The 15,179-nt window shown below is 41.8% G+C and overlaps 1 protein-coding gene across 1 annotated transcript; it reads left to right on the top strand.

The window, feature by feature from the left end:
* The first annotated feature begins 395 nt into the window (after positions 1-395).
* Positions 396-14,705, top strand: CLK1 (CDC like kinase 1). The gene is made up of 13 exons (XM_053279261.1): positions 396-554; positions 5,559-5,716; positions 5,919-6,144; positions 7,456-7,546; positions 7,917-7,983; positions 8,566-8,682; positions 8,896-9,062; positions 9,250-9,344; positions 9,427-9,556; positions 11,504-11,586; positions 12,578-12,657; positions 14,234-14,324; positions 14,415-14,705. The coding sequence occupies exons 2-13, from the start codon at positions 5,559-5,561 to the stop codon at positions 14,556-14,558; spliced, it is 1,449 nt and encodes a 482-aa protein (XP_053135236.1). The 5' UTR covers positions 396-554; the 3' UTR covers positions 14,559-14,705.
* The last annotated feature ends 474 nt before the right edge of the window (positions 14,706-15,179 follow it).

Raw genomic sequence — 15,179 nt, 5'->3', positions numbered from 1 at the left:
TTTTTAGCAAGTGGGCGCAGCTTTCTCTCCCTCTCTTGAGCAAGAACCATAGACTTAGAGAAATTCTAGAGTGGTTGCCCTCGATCAATATCTAGTAGCAATACTTTCTGGTTATTTGAAAGGGGATTTTTCCTCCTTCGCGGCTGGTAACTATGCTATGAGTAGCGGCGTTTCTTCTTTGTTCTTCTAAAAAACAAAACAAAAACCCTGCAAGGTAACAGCATATTTTCATGATCTTGCTTAGATGTTACGTCATGTGAAATATATTCTGCTGAGCAGCACTACATTATCCGAGTTATGAGAGCCCGGCAGCTAAATATGCGCTGATTCTAGGTCTAGTCTATGCCCAAGAGAACGCCCCTCCCGCGGGCAGGGCTACTGTTACGCATGCGCCCCTTTGTGTGACAACCTTTCCTTTCCAGAAGGTTCTTATCCGGCGCCATTTTGTCGCGAGGAATATTTCCTGGCGGCGGTTGGCCGAAAGAGGTCAGGTAGCGGAGAAAGAGAAAGACCCCGACCTTAGTTGTGAAGGGGTGGCGACTTCGAAAGGAGCAGTAAGTAGTCTCTAGGGCAGGAATTGGGGTTACCGCCTTGTCGGCACACGGACAGCTGCTGGCAGGAGCGTGAATCCCCCAGAGCCGAATCGGCTCACTCCCCGAGGGTGGGTGCGTGGTTGGCGGGGGGAGGGGGCAGGGGCCTCCCGGGTTGGCCTTCGACGCGGGGCGCAGTCGCTGGCTTCTCCCGGGGAAACAGCGGGGACGGGGACATGGAGGATGAGGGACTGGGCGCTGCCTTCTCTCTCCGCCATTTTCTCCCGTCTCCTGCTGCTTCTTCCAAGAGACGAGAAAATGGCCCCGCTTCCCGCCTGCGCTGGGCCGGCCCTGGAGGACGGCGCTGCCCCGTTGGGCTCGGCCAGGGTTTTCTCGCCGCCCCCACCCCAGGCGGGTTGTCTCTGTTTGTTCCTGTCGGGCCCGAGTTTTGTGTCTCAAGTTACGGTTCGGGTTTCTTGGCCACCCTGGTGGCCATCAGCCTCTTTTATTGAGGCCTGCCTGGCATTCTAGTTCCTGACTGGCGAGAGTAGCGGGGGGGGGGGGAAGAGCCACGGCTGCACGTGCCATCCTCCTCGAGCAACAGGTGCCCCAGAATGGAACGGGGGGGCGGGGCGGGGGGTAGTAAATGGGGCGCAGCAGCAGCCGCAGACCGAGAGGAAGCAAGAGAAAAAGGAGCCCCGTTGCGTCCCATGTGGAAACGAAGGTTAGAGTGAATGTAGAAAAGATGGGAGCGCAAGAGAGAGAAGAGGGCAGAAATGCGGGCCGGGGGAAATGATGCGGCTGATGCGTTGAGCTAATGAATCATAAAGGGTCTGAGTAACACAACTGGCATGGAGAAATATGAACCTTCTCCATTAAGTAAACGCGGAGTTGGGCCATTGGTTTCTGGTGATGTTTACCAGTACAATCAGAGGCTAAGTGCGCATAGCCTCTTTGGTGTTCCAGGAAGTGTTGGAAGTCATTGGTTGGGTGACCTGCGCCCCTGTGTGTTTGGTTTTCCTATTTCGTGTTGGGCGGAGTGAGGGGGAACTGCAATAATAGAATTTTTTTTTTACTGACATCTGATAAGTGGCGCAGTGGGGAAATGCTTGACTAACAAGCAGAAGGTTGCCGGTTTGAGTTCCCTCTGGTATGTTTCCTAGACCATGGGAAACACCTATATCGGGCAGCAGGGATATAGGAAGATGATGAAAGGGATCATCTCATACTGCGCTGGAGGAGGCAGGGGTGTAATAAGGCTGGAGTGGGCCCAGAGACAAAATTTTAAAATGGGCCCCTCGCTGATACACACACACTTCACAATATATAGTCATGTGACTTGCCTCGTGTGAATTGCCTTTGGGGGGCCCCTCGAGGTGTGGGGGCCCCCAGGCAGCCGCCTCCCCTTGCCTAATAGTAGTTACGCCCCCGGGAGGAGGCAATGGTAAACCCCTCCAAAGAAAACCACAGTTCTCTGTGGGTGCTAGGAGTCAACTGACAGCACACTTTACTTTATGAAACACTTCTACTATAGCATGCATTCACAATCCTTTGTTCCTTGATGGGAGAAGGGAAGGATCAATAACAAATATGCACAATCTGGCAATTGCATGGTTGAATTGCAAGCTGTCACTCAGGCCAATCCTTCTGTTTTAATGTGTTGATACACACATTCATATATTAATTCCTCCTATATAGGAATTTGGATAGTATTTGTGGAATAGGAACAAGAGTATTGGTGTTCATGGTTCTTTTTGTTTTCTGCATTGGATTGCATAATGCAGGATTGAATGGGAGACTGATGTGCTGGGAATTCTATTCCTGAACTAACTGTATGTTTCATTAAGTCACTACTTCAGATATGTCTCCCCCACCCCCTCTTGAAAATGTTGTCAGCTGTCAGAGGGCCCAGGCAGAAGAAAACTGTTGGTGGGGTCTGACATCTTTGCCCCAATATTGTTGTGTCTTTTAAGCACTCTTCTTATTTATTATAATTTATTTATTTAAAATATTCATATCTTGCCCCTCCACTGCACTACTGCTCGGGGCGGCTCACAACAATAAGATAGACACAAGATACAATAAAAGTAATAAAATTAACTAAATTAAACAAAAAGGTTGTCAGATTAAAAACCGCAATCATTATTAGGTTCAATCAAATTAAAGGTTATTTTGAAAGCTAAAACTGAAAATTATAAAAAGCTAAAGAACCTACCAGATATAACACACACAAAAATGGAACATTAAAAAGCCTCCTTAAAAAGGTGTGTTTTAAGATGTTTTTTAAAAACACTGAGGGAGGGAGCATGGCGAAGCTCTTCAGGGAGGGCGTTCCAAAGCCGAGGGTTCACAACTGTTATTACTGCTTGCCAGTCATAACCTTCAATTTCTGTCAGGGTGACTGGCATCATCATTATTATTATTACATTTATATCCCACTCTTCCTCCAAGGAGCCCAAAGCGGTGTACTACATACTTAATTTTCTCAGCAAGTATCATGGCTGAATGGGGATTTGAACTCGGGTCTCCCCGGTCCTTATTATGTATTATATTATTGTTTGCATATTGTGTTTTTAATCCTGTTTTTATCTTTTTATGTTCTCTGTATGGCCTATGGTTGTAATAAATTGATTGATACACAACGCTGGCATTAGTGGCAGAACGGGTGGAAAACTTCCTGGAAACTTTTTACTGCTAAAATTTCATTGGCTGATAGTATTGCACAATCCATTTGGGCATTTTTTAATGAAAAGCTGTATAGAAATCAAACAATAAAACAATTAATAAAAAATGTGCGACAGTAAAAGTTCCGGACTAATGCTGTGTGGTTGTTGGAGCAGGGAAAGGGGTGATTTTAGTTCATTTCCCCTTACCTCTGAAGTCCACTGTGTGTCATCAAAAGAGGCTCCTGAGGGTTGTATGATGCTCAGGGACATACATTGGTAATGCAGAGTGGGCTTCAGTGGGAAGGGGAAATTCCCCTTTCCCCAGCTGGAGTGACAGTGCAGCAGTAGTCTGGAACTCGCAGTGCTGCACATGTGCAAAATGTTCTTAATTGTGTCATAAAACCTATTGATAACAATGACTGCCAATGCGATATTAGGAAGGTCCAGCAATTTGAAAGTTTTAATGTTTTTAAGGTGATTATATCTAGGAAGTGTGTGTGAGGGTACATACATTTTATTTAATATTGCAGTAAAAGACCTTTCCACATAAAGCTTTGAATGTTTCAGTATAACAGTTAAAACACATGGAGTGTCTTTATTGACCGCCCCCCCCCCCCATTTCAGTTCAACCACTTGAAAAACCTTTGAGATCGTGTGGAAAATTAATATGGTGGAGTAGTTCTTACAACTGTCAAATAACATGTCATATCAGATCACAATCTATTTAGAGGATCAGGAAAATGTGTATAGCAAACATTTTTGAGAAAAATATTAATGCAAGTTTTATGCAAATAGTTTGAAAACGTACATGATAAATTTTTCCAGTTCAAACTTTTCTGGAAAACCCACATCTCTAGTTAGTGAGACTTATTTATTTTTAAACCCTCCCCACCCGCCAGTGCACTTCTATGGGTAGTGGTGCCTTTAGCAGTGCTTGAAATGCTGATCACTTCCCCAGTGGCCTGCAGGTGCCAGTTGTAAACTTTTCCTCTCTAAGAGTTTAGGAGGAAATAATCCTATGACAGGCCTGCACGACATAAGGCCCAGGGCTGGATTTGGACTGTGGAGATAGATAGATAGATAGATAGATAGATAGATTTATTTATTTATTTATTTATTTATTTATTTTTGGCTGGCCCTCAGGTAGGAATATCCTGTAGCAACAGCAGGAACCATGAAGAGATTTTGACCTGTCTACTGACATACAGCTGTGGCCCAGTGCAATTGGCTACTTGAAGCCAGATGCTCCCTACCTCTGAGCAGGAGCCCATTGACACCCTCCCTTATTTCCCTTGGCCTTTACCCCCTGACACCAGATTGGGCCTGGCATGCATTTAAGTGCCCCACTGACTGACAAGAGTATATTTTCTGACCAGTATTCATGGTTAAAATTGTGGGTCCCTTGATGCAAATCCACAAGTAACTAATATTCACCTTCCTTAATCATTTAAATAATTTTAATGTAAATTTATGCACTGAGCATTGACCTTGGCTCCTGCACATCAAGTCATGGGTGGCCCTGTTCCACCAGGCCATTTAAATTGTGTGCCCTTGCCCTACGACATGTTGTAGAATCATTTCCTGGTACATTCTAAAGGGTGAAATTGGTTAATGGTGCTATCCAGCCACTGGGAATGTTATAATCACTGCTGTTTGCAGGTAAAGCTAAAGTGTGCCATCGAGTTGATTTCAACTCCTGGTGCCCATAGAGCCCTGTGGTTTTCTTTAGTAGGGGTTCAGTGTTCTCTCTCTTTTTTCCATCTGTGTGGAATTAGATTTGTTCTGGATGGCAGTATCAAGGCAGTGTGTGCACACATGCATTCAGGGTGGGGCCTTCTCAATTCAACCTGAGCAGGATCTAAAATTAACTGAGCGGACATCAAAAAATGTGTGGAACACTGGAGGGGTTTACCATTGCCTCCTTCCTCGCAGTATGAGTTGATGCCTTTCATCATCTTCCTATATCGCTGCTGCCCCATATAGGTGTTAGTCTGGGAAACATACCAGCGGGGATTTGAACCGGCAACCTTCTGCTTGTTAGTCAAGCATTTCCCTGCTGCGCCACTTAAGGTGGCACTGTTTGCAGAGGCACGTTTAAAAAATAATCTGCTCCCTCCAATGCCCCCAAGCAGGTATGTACAAGAATGTTATGGGCAGGTACGTTTTGAGGGCTTAATTACAAGGCTGCTTTAGTAGCAGATCCCCCTGCCTTGATAATGTAAATACAAACTTGCTAGAAATTTCTCTAAAACTGTATCTTCATATAGCACATTGCTCTGTACTGTAATCGTTTCTGTTGACTTTTTTGTGTTAATTTTCATGAGTTACATAGCCATGTAAAGGAGATTTCTTTTTAAAATAGATGCGGTATTCCAAACGAACTAACTATCCTGACTGGGATGAAAAACAAGGTTTGGATCACAAAGCAGGCAGCAGCCACCAGAAGAGAAGGCGACAATCCCACAGCAGTGCCCATGAGAGCAAGCGCTGTAAACATAATCACACTGAAGAGTATGACAGGTAAGTTACTTTCCTCCACAGCAATGGAAAGTCTGTCTCTTAAGTCTTTAACTTGATTAAAAATGTCTTGCTCTTAATCTTGGGTCTCTGTTCCTTTGTTTTGAATTAGAATCAAATATAACTTACATAGAGAAGATTTACTAGTAGGCTATATTTAGAATCAATTGTGTGTGTTCCTCCCCCACCCACCCCCCACCCCCAGCCTTTATTCAGATGCCTGTTCCTTCCATGAAAAAGATCCTCATGAACGGTGCTATGTTGAAGAATACAGAAACAACTATAGTCAACTTTCTGACACCCGACACCATTGCAGAGACCCTGAAAATGGTTATCACAACCACAGTAGCAAGTCATCTGGTCATAGTGGCAGAAGCAGCTACAAAAGGAAGCACAAGACTCATCATAAATCACATCATCATTCACACACGGTATGAATAATTTAGGACACTCTGAATACTATTCTAAATATTCACATTAACAACAACACACAAGAAGGAAGTTGGAGATGTATTTTAGCCAGTAGTAATATGAATCTTTCTGTTAGGTCTTGTGTCCCTGAAATGGGAAGGTTGCATAGCATTTAGATTTTTTTTTAAGCATAATTAGTATGACTTGTTTATTAGACAGTCTTCCACTGATCTTCTTACATTCCTGAATTAAGCAACTGCTAGAAGTGTGGTTAAGATGCAACGTGAAGTGTGTTTCCTAATAAACAAATTCCATAGGAGCAATAGCTATAAATTAAATTGTGAGTGTCTTGTATTGCTTTCCTGAGCAATACAATAGAGATCTCATTGTATGAAGATTAAGTGGAATAAATGTCTTGTAAACAAATAGTGGTGCATGTTTTAAGTATTAGCTATACATTGTTTACTAGGTGGGTGTACTCTCTGATAAACCTTTGCAGAACAGTAAGCCAACATAGTCACCCAATCCAGCAAGGGTCATTATGCATGGGAACTTGTTTCTGTGCACAGATCTGCTCTATCAGGCTAGCAGATGGCTTATTCAGGGATGGGATTTGCATGTTCATTGCTATTGGAGCATGTTTGTGGCAGGAATAGGAAGCTGTTGTTGGACTTGGTCCACACATTTCTCTTCCCCCACTCCTTGCCGTCTAATGGGTGATCACTGCTGTCAGAGCTGATGGTGCTGATAATCTGTTGAGTGGTGGAAGAGTGTCCACAAGCATAGCAGTGAGTGCTGTGTTACTGGATGGGGGTGGATATATGTAATGCACAGATCTCTTCAACTGAAGTGGTGGCTGTGTACAGCTGGATTTTGTTAATTCTTATACACAGAGCCTTGAATTAGACATATTTTACGATATAGCATTGTTTTAGATTCCTTGTCTGTCAGTAGAATTTATAGGTTGGTAAATTCTAACGGTTGTTATGTAAAAGCATTAGAGTAGAGATTCTGTGTGCACATTTAAAAATATATAACTCTTCTAGTAAACCATATTTTTAAAAAAGCATTTATATTGTGATGTTGCCTTGCCACTTGAAGTACCTTATCTGAAAATCTGTTCCTTGCCATGTTTTTTTCCTGAAACCTAAACTATGTGCCCTGTGAAATTCTGGGGAATTTGAAATTGTTCCTGCCAACCGTTTGTGGCCTGGCGCGTATCTGAATACCTGAATATCTCCCTGCTGAATGAATTTCGTATTCTACCCTGAATTCACTCGGGTATATTGATTGGCTGGATGATCTTGGTGCCGCGCACTTGCCGTTACCAGAGGAATCACCGAAGGAAAAGATCGAGGAGTGTAGAGGATGATGAGGAGGGTCACCTGATCTGTCAGAGTGGAGACGTACTAAGTGCAAGATGTATAGAATATTTTTCAAAACTTATTCACTTTTCAGATAGAATAATTTCTTTTAGATAAGAAGTCAGGAGTCTTTGGAAATCCTTTTCTTTTGGTTTTTGTTTTGTTTTGTTCTGTGCTTTTTGTTTTTCTCTGGGGGTGGGAATTATTTTTGCATTGAAGTTAAATTTTAATCAGAACTTTCTACATAGTAAACAAAGCTAATCTAGAATGAGATAGCCATAACTGTCTTGAAGAGTTGTCCAATTAAATATTTTAAAGATGGCTAGTTACACTTTTTACATAGCGGCACAGCCTAGAACATAGCATGGTGTATTGAATAATGAAAACATGTCACTGTTTGCATAACTGATTTCCCCCCCTGTTTTTAGATGAAATTGTCACTACTTTGGGTGAAGGTGCTTTTGGAAAAGTGGTGGAGTGCATTGATCATAAAGCGTAAGTTGCATTTTCCCCCCCTAGAAGTGCTTGTAGTGAACTGCAGATCTTGGATTGTGTATGGTCTCATATTTTTGTGTTGCCACCCCTTACAATGAGAACTTGGAACATCTATAAGATGCCACATCTTTCTCTTCAAAACCTTCCTGAAAACCTACTTTTTTCCATGAAGCCGATTATTTAACCCATCTGTCTCCATCCCCAACTGAAACCAATACCTGTATACACTTAACTGCACTTGTATATATTCATTCTCATTTTTCGCCTTTTGCTATCTTCCTGATTGTTGAAATTTAGATTGTAAGCTCTCCAGGAAAGGGATCTTGTCCTATTTTGCTTATTACTTGTGTTTTCCAATGTGTATTCGTGGTGAACATTAATTTTCTTTACAATAATACACCAGAATCATTTTTTTAAAAAAAGTCAGAGAGAGAGCCCCCCCATTAGTATTTAAATTTAAAAGGAATACCTTGTTATCTGTGAGGAAACTGCATTGTAGAATCTTACCTTGTTCTGATAGTGACATCCTGAAGTACCCCAGTGATTCTTCAAAGCTCTTTCTCCCCCCCCCTTTTTTTTTAGGGGAGATAGACGTGTAGCAGTAAAAATAGTTAAAAATGTTGATAGATACACAGAAGCAGCTCGTTCTGAAATACAAGTGTTGGAGCACTTAAATGCATCGGATCCTAACAACATATTGTAAGTATACAGTAATGGAAGTTTTTAAACATTTACTCTCTTTTTAAAGATTCCCTGTCTAGAAAAAGTAACTAAGTGTGGGCCTTTTATAGTGTATTAAATAACACTTTTTGGCTGCTGATCCTAACTCTAATCTTGTATTTTGAATTAAGGTATTTAAGTTCCTCATTTAATTGAAAAATCTTTTGAATGGCATTATTATTGTACTTTCAGTCGCTGCGTCCAAATGTTGGAATGGTTTGAACATCATGGCCATATTTGCATTGTGTTTGAACTTCTGGGACTTAGTACATACGACTTCATTAAAGAGAATAGTTTTCTGCCATTCAGTCTTGACCACATTAGAAGAATGGCATACCAGATTTGCAGATCTGTAAACTGTAAGTATATGACATACAATCTGTTTATTTCAGTTTCTGTGCTGCCTCTTTCGAAGCAGTTAATGGTTAAAGAAAAGAGAATTATAACACAGTACACTAAAAGCTGCCCTAAATGGCAGCTTCAAACATGTAGGTCAGTGTTATATCTGATAATTAACTAAAATTATTTACTGACCTCTTGTTGCAGTTCTGCATTCAAACAAACTGACTCATACCGATCTGAAGCCTGAAAACATATTATTTGTGAAGTCAGACTACACAGAACAGTATAACCCCAAACTGGTAAATCTAATATCTTGTGCTAAGTTACTTACACCATTTATTGTTTTTGCTGGAATATTTAGCTGTTTATGGTATATTTCAGAAACGTGATGAACGAACACTAAAAAGTCCAGATATCAAAGTTGTAGATTTTGGAAGCGCAACATACGATTATGAACATCATAGTACTCTTGTGTCTACAAGGCATTACAGAGCTCCTGAAGTTATTTTGGGTGAGTTGAAAAGATTTCACTTGAATCCAGAAAGTTACAATGCTTGAAGTATTCTTTTATTTTATTTTATTTTATTTTTTTAAGAACGTGCTTCTAGCTTAGGATTGACTCCTAGAGCTGGTAAAAATACTGGCTGACGTCTGTTGAGTAACTCGGGGAATCACATTGAAATTAATAGGACACATTCATCATGAGGAACATGTCCTATTTCAATGGGACTTAATATTGAGTAACTTTAGTCAGTATGTTGGTCATTTTCTGTTTACCCATGGCAAGCTTTCAGACTAAATATTGGTTCTGATTCCAATTTAGTTGTTCTAAGTAAGTGTAGAACAAGTTTACTAATGTGCATACTGTAATAGATTCATTCTGATTTTGAATGAGAATTCTTGATGCCAAAACAGGTCTTGGCAATCTGTTTTATGACTAGATTTTCATTTGTCAGAAACTTGTGAGTGTACTTGAAGAATTCATAAAGAAATTCAAATTGCTTTTGTATATTTCATATTGTATATTGTAAACTATTTTTAAACTAAATAAGCTAGTGGTGGACAAGAGGGTGGATTGTAATATGCTGGTAAATTACTAGATTTATGATAGATCAGGAGGAGTTTCTGACTCATAATTGTTCAATTTTTCTAAGAATTTGGATGTAGATTTGTATAAGCAGGCTATTTTGGCATGTAGCTGATAAAGTAAAGTTAAAGTTATGCTGTTGAGTAGGTGTTGACTCCTGGTGACCACAGAGCCCTGCGGTTTTCTTTGGTAAAATACAGGAGGGGCTTACCATTGCCATCTCCCGCCCTGAGCCATTTTGGAAAGGTGGTATAGAAATTGAATGAATAAATAAATCTATTATATTAATTCTCCTGGGTGTGCCTTGGAATGTGCGTCCCGGCACTCAGCTGATTGGCTGGGCTGTGGAGGCGCCTGGTTGGTTGGGGTGCACCCAGGAGAATTGGCCAGGCGGCTGCGGAGGCAAGGCGGCGGGCCTGGCCACGGCAGCGGTGAGCCAGGCCAGGCCGCAGTAGCGGTTGCGGTGGGCCCAGCCGCGGAGGTGGCACTCGGCCCCACTGAAGACTGTGGCAGGTGCGGGGGGGAGAGTTGGCTGGCCCCAAAGAGCACACAGATGCTCTGTGTGAGGGTCAGGACTGGCACTGGGAGACAAGCAGAGGCAAGCAGCAAGCCAAGGAGCTGGCACTCGGCCCGGCCACCGTGGCGAGGCAGCAGTGGGCCCGGCCCGCCCCGCCCACGGAGGCCAGTCCAGGCGGTGGGCCTGGCCATGGAGGCGCCCGTTGAGACAAGGTGCCTGTGGGAGGCCGGGGCGGGAGAGAACCAGGCAGCGGGACTTCCCTGTTTGCTGTCTGGGAGGCGGAACGGCGGCGGTGGGGCCCTTTTCGGCCGCCCACTGCCCTACAGAGGGCCTGGGCTGTGGCAGCAGAGGTAAAGTACTTAGTGCGAGGAGGGGGAGGGCAAGAGAGAGTGGGGGAGGGCAAAAGGGCAAGAGAGAGTGGGGGAGGGCAAAAGGGCAAGAGAGACTTGGGGGGAGGGCAGGAGGGGGAGGGGGGCTGGAGGGAGGGGAAAACAGCCAGCCCCAAAGAGTACACAGATGCTCTGTGTGGGTCGGCTAGCAATAATAATCTCCCGTAGGGAAACATACCAGTGGGGATTCGAACCAGCAACCTTTTGCTCCCTAAACAAGTTACTTCCCCACTGTGCCATTAGGTGGACATATGTAGCTCATAGTGTGCAATTAATAACTGTATGCTCCCTGAGCTACCATTTTTTTATCACACTCTACAGTTCTCACAACCTTAAATCATTTTCAACATAGCTCTGGCTGGTGGACTTTGGATTTCAAGTGCACATGCACAAAAATATAGATTCTGCAGACCAGAAATTTACCCACATCTGAAAAGGGTTTTTTGTTCTGTTTTGCCCCTACAGCTTTGGGATGGTCACAGCCATGTGATGTATGGAGTATTGGCTGCATTCTCATTGAATATTACCTTGGATTCACTGTATTTCCGGTATGTAAGACCATTGGCTATAAAAAACAGTGGTGACATCCTTCTTGAGTAAACAGATTGGTTTTTATATGATGTATATGCTGCTGCATATTGTTTGCTAGATGTGTTTTGAGTTATTTAAAGCAAACAATGTAATGTTTAGATACTTCTTAGTGTAAAAGCATACTGATCAGCTATTATAACCATAAAAACATATTGATTTAATATTGCTTCATTTTGTCAACCATGCCTTGCAGCTCTTCCTTGCAATGTTTTCATTTTTCATATTGCCTGCCTCCGCTACTCCCAAAAGGGATTTCTTCACAATATTCCCAAATAAGATTTCTTTATAGCCTGCAGAGATGTTTGTTTTTTAAGACTGGTGCTGGTTGGAATTTTCCCCCAGTGTTCTGCCCCTTAGTCATGCAAGTGTTCACCCATCCTCCAGAAGTAGTACTGGGCAAATCAGTGCTCTTCATGAGAGGGAAGTGTAAATGTCTATATTCTGTGGTAGATAGAATCAGAAATATTTATTATTGGAGAACAGACTAAGCCAACTGCAGATTGGATAGCTACTAACCATAAAATGTCACTCAGATTACTGGCTGCCACCTGTGCCTTGAGACTTTAGGGCCCCCAGGATCAAGCCATTATAGAAGCACCTGAATTATTGTGCTACATGATGCCTGATAAAGATATTATCCATAATTCTTGCAAAGCAGGCTTTCATGAGAATGTTAAGGCTACGAGAGGGAAGAGTAATAAGCCTTGTGGTACACCTAGCTCTATGAATCTCTGGTTTGAGAGCCTTCGCTCTCTTGAGTGCAACACATGTTTTCTAAATTGTGCTGTTTTATAGCCTTTGGTTAGTATCATTCAAGTTGCAGCAACTTGAGGGTTCTGCAAAAATAAACCCTTTGCTCCAAATGTATGAATCACCCTCAGTTAGTTTTCTTTTTCCTGATTCTTTTTCAAGCTGTATGTAAATATTTGTGGTGTTTGTTTGTTTTAGACACATGACAGTAAAGAGCATCTGGCAATGATGGAGAAGATATTGGGGCCACTACCAATTCACATGGTCCAGAAAACAAGGTAAACATAATTCTGTGTTTGAGTTCAGCTTTTCAGGAGCCTCCCCCCCAAGCACAGTGCCACTAATACCTATATGGACTTTCAGTTTATCTTCGATATCACAATAACAAGTCTGTTAACCACTCCCTCTGGCTTTTTAGGAATACTGTATGGAACTAAAGGTCTTAGAATACTAGTGGCAGCAATGATGCATACAGGATATGGGTTCACACATGTAACTTCTTTAGAATGCCTAAAAGTAAAGTGTGCTGTCGAGTCGGTGTCGACTCCTGGCGCCCACAGAGCCCTGTGGTTTTCTTTGGTAGAATACAGGAGGCGGTTTACCATTGCTATCTCCTGCGCAGTATGAGATTATGCCTTTCAGCACCTTTCTATATCGCTGCTGCCCAATATAGGTGTATCCCATAGTCTGGGAAACATACCAGCGGGGATTTGAACTGGCAACCTTCTGCTTGTGAGTCAGGCATTTCCCCACTGTGCTACTTAAGATGTAAATGCCTACACATCTACTAATTGCATGGAAGTTGTATGTTGTGAATTGCCTCTGAATGTGAAAATAACAATTGTAGAAACAAGTTGCATTTCCAGGTACAGTGATGTTTATACTAGGCCCATTTCTCACAGGGGGCATCTATTAAGATGAGATTTTTTCCTAGTTCTTGCCTGTTAAATAAGGATTCAGAGTCCACCTTATTTAGTGTATATACAGGTATAACCTGTATTTAACCTCTTTTAAGGCATTGCTTTACATTTAGAGTCGCCTTCTATTCAAGTGAATACAGTATATCCATATTTTGTCTGCGTAATTGCTGCGGTCAATGTGAATATGTCTTTAGACTCAGAAGCAGTTTTTGTTTCTGGAGGTGGGCTTTACCTCCCAAAATTTGAAGCTAAGTGCTGAAAATTTGTGAATGTTAGGTCCTGTGATGGCACAAACCCATCTGTAAGAATACATAGATCATGAAGAAGCAATTTTTAAATATTTCACTATGTAGGCCTGGCGGGGCAATTTTTTTTAGACATCATTATCCTTGATAATATGCTGGATGTGATTCTGCTCATGTTCAGTAGGAAATCCTGCTCTGAAATTGCTTTTGTTCTCTTGTAGTAGTTGACTGCCTAGTTTTTGTGTTTCTTATACTTCTACTTGGGTTTATGCAGAAGGCAGTAGTGCAGTGTTGCTGGCATTTCTTGCAGAAGCCCAATTTGCAGGGGAAAGCACCTATTATTATAGAGTGGGGGAGGAAAGGAAAAGTGATTCTTTTCTGTAATCACCGGCATTTATGAAACCTGGTATATTATGCACAAGCTTGATACTGACTGATGTAGTGATATATTGTTACTTTTAATATAATATAGCATGCTTAGTATGTTAGTATGTTACTTTAGGGTTCAATTAGTTGGTTAGTCTTGATACCCAAAAAGCATCAATCTTAAAATGTCAGGATTTTTGTAGTTGCGCTCTTCCTAAATATTATTGTAGTCCTATGTCAAATGCATTACCAGAACTGCTAAATGTAGACAATTTGTTGCACAAGATTTGTTGGGTAATTAAATCTAATTTTTACACAAACAGAAAGCGCAAGTATTTCCACCATGACAGATTGGATTGGGATGAGCAAAGTTCTGCTGGCAGATATGTTTCAAGGCGTTGTAAGCCACTGAAGGTACGAAACGATCCTGTATGCTCATGCAGTGATTGATTCTACTCTTAATTTGTTCATAGTTGCATGGTGCTAATTTTCTTGTTTCCGTAGGAATTCATGCAGTGCCATGATCTTGATCACGAAGATCTATTTGATCTCATACAACGAATGTTGGAGTATGATCCTGCCAAAAGAATTACTCTTGTAGAAGCATTGGAACATCCATTCTTTTCTTCATTAAAGGAGAAGATGTAAATAACTGCATATCTGTAGATGATTAAAGACTGTGTCAGTCAGGAAAAAGCAAATAAGATTTTTAATCTTCTTGTATATTAGCTCTGTAAATGTTTTGTATTGTTCAATCCATTGACCTAGCTCTTGCATTAAAATATTTGACAGTGACGTACCAATACTTGGTAACTTTACTATCTCTACAGCTTTTCTGTAGCCTAGGCTAGGACACTAGCACAAGGTTCATCTAGTATTGCTGTCATACCTCCACAAACCTGTGTGGAGTTGCAGAAAGGTATTCCTTTCTTTACAGTGGAGGCTAGCTTAACATGAAGCTATTGGTTGGGCACTAAATGCTGTCAGCTATTCAGCTGTAGTCTGGCTTGAGGTTCACTGTATATTTGTCGCCACTCACAGTCAGAGATGAAATCTAAGCTTTCATTTTGTATTTTAATACATGAAATCAATGCCCACTCACCTTCTGTGAATTGTTTACACATACAGTATATTATAAAGACTATGCAAATAAATAAATAAATAGAGGCTGTTTTATATATTCATAGCAGTATTGGGTTGAATTCAGCGCTCTAAATCTAATAACGTAGCTTCATTCTTATCTAGTGAGGGAAAAGTGGTAGGAGGTGC

Source organism: Hemicordylus capensis, chromosome 1 (assembly GCF_027244095.1).
Source record: "Hemicordylus capensis ecotype Gifberg chromosome 1, rHemCap1.1.pri, whole genome shotgun sequence".
Classification (NCBI taxonomy): Eukaryota; Metazoa; Chordata; class Lepidosauria; order Squamata; family Cordylidae; genus Hemicordylus; species Hemicordylus capensis.
The sequence above is the reverse complement of the archived record's forward strand: the minus strand, read 5'-3'. Positions and strand labels throughout refer to the sequence as shown.

What these genes read in the sequence shown, in the direction of transcription:
- CLK1 (XM_053279261.1), top strand. Translation starts at nt 5,559, where the DNA reads ATGCGGTATTCCAAACGAACTAACTATCCTGACTGGGATGAAAAACAA. An exon ending in TCGGATCCTAACAACATATT is followed by an intron (nt 8,683 to 8,895) that starts GTAAGTATACAG and finishes TTGTACTTTCAG; the next exon opens with TCGCTGCGTCCAAATGTTGG. An exon ending in AACAGTATAACCCCAAACTG is followed by an intron (nt 9,345 to 9,426) that starts GTAAATCTAATA and finishes GGTATATTTCAG; the next exon opens with AAACGTGATGAACGAACACT.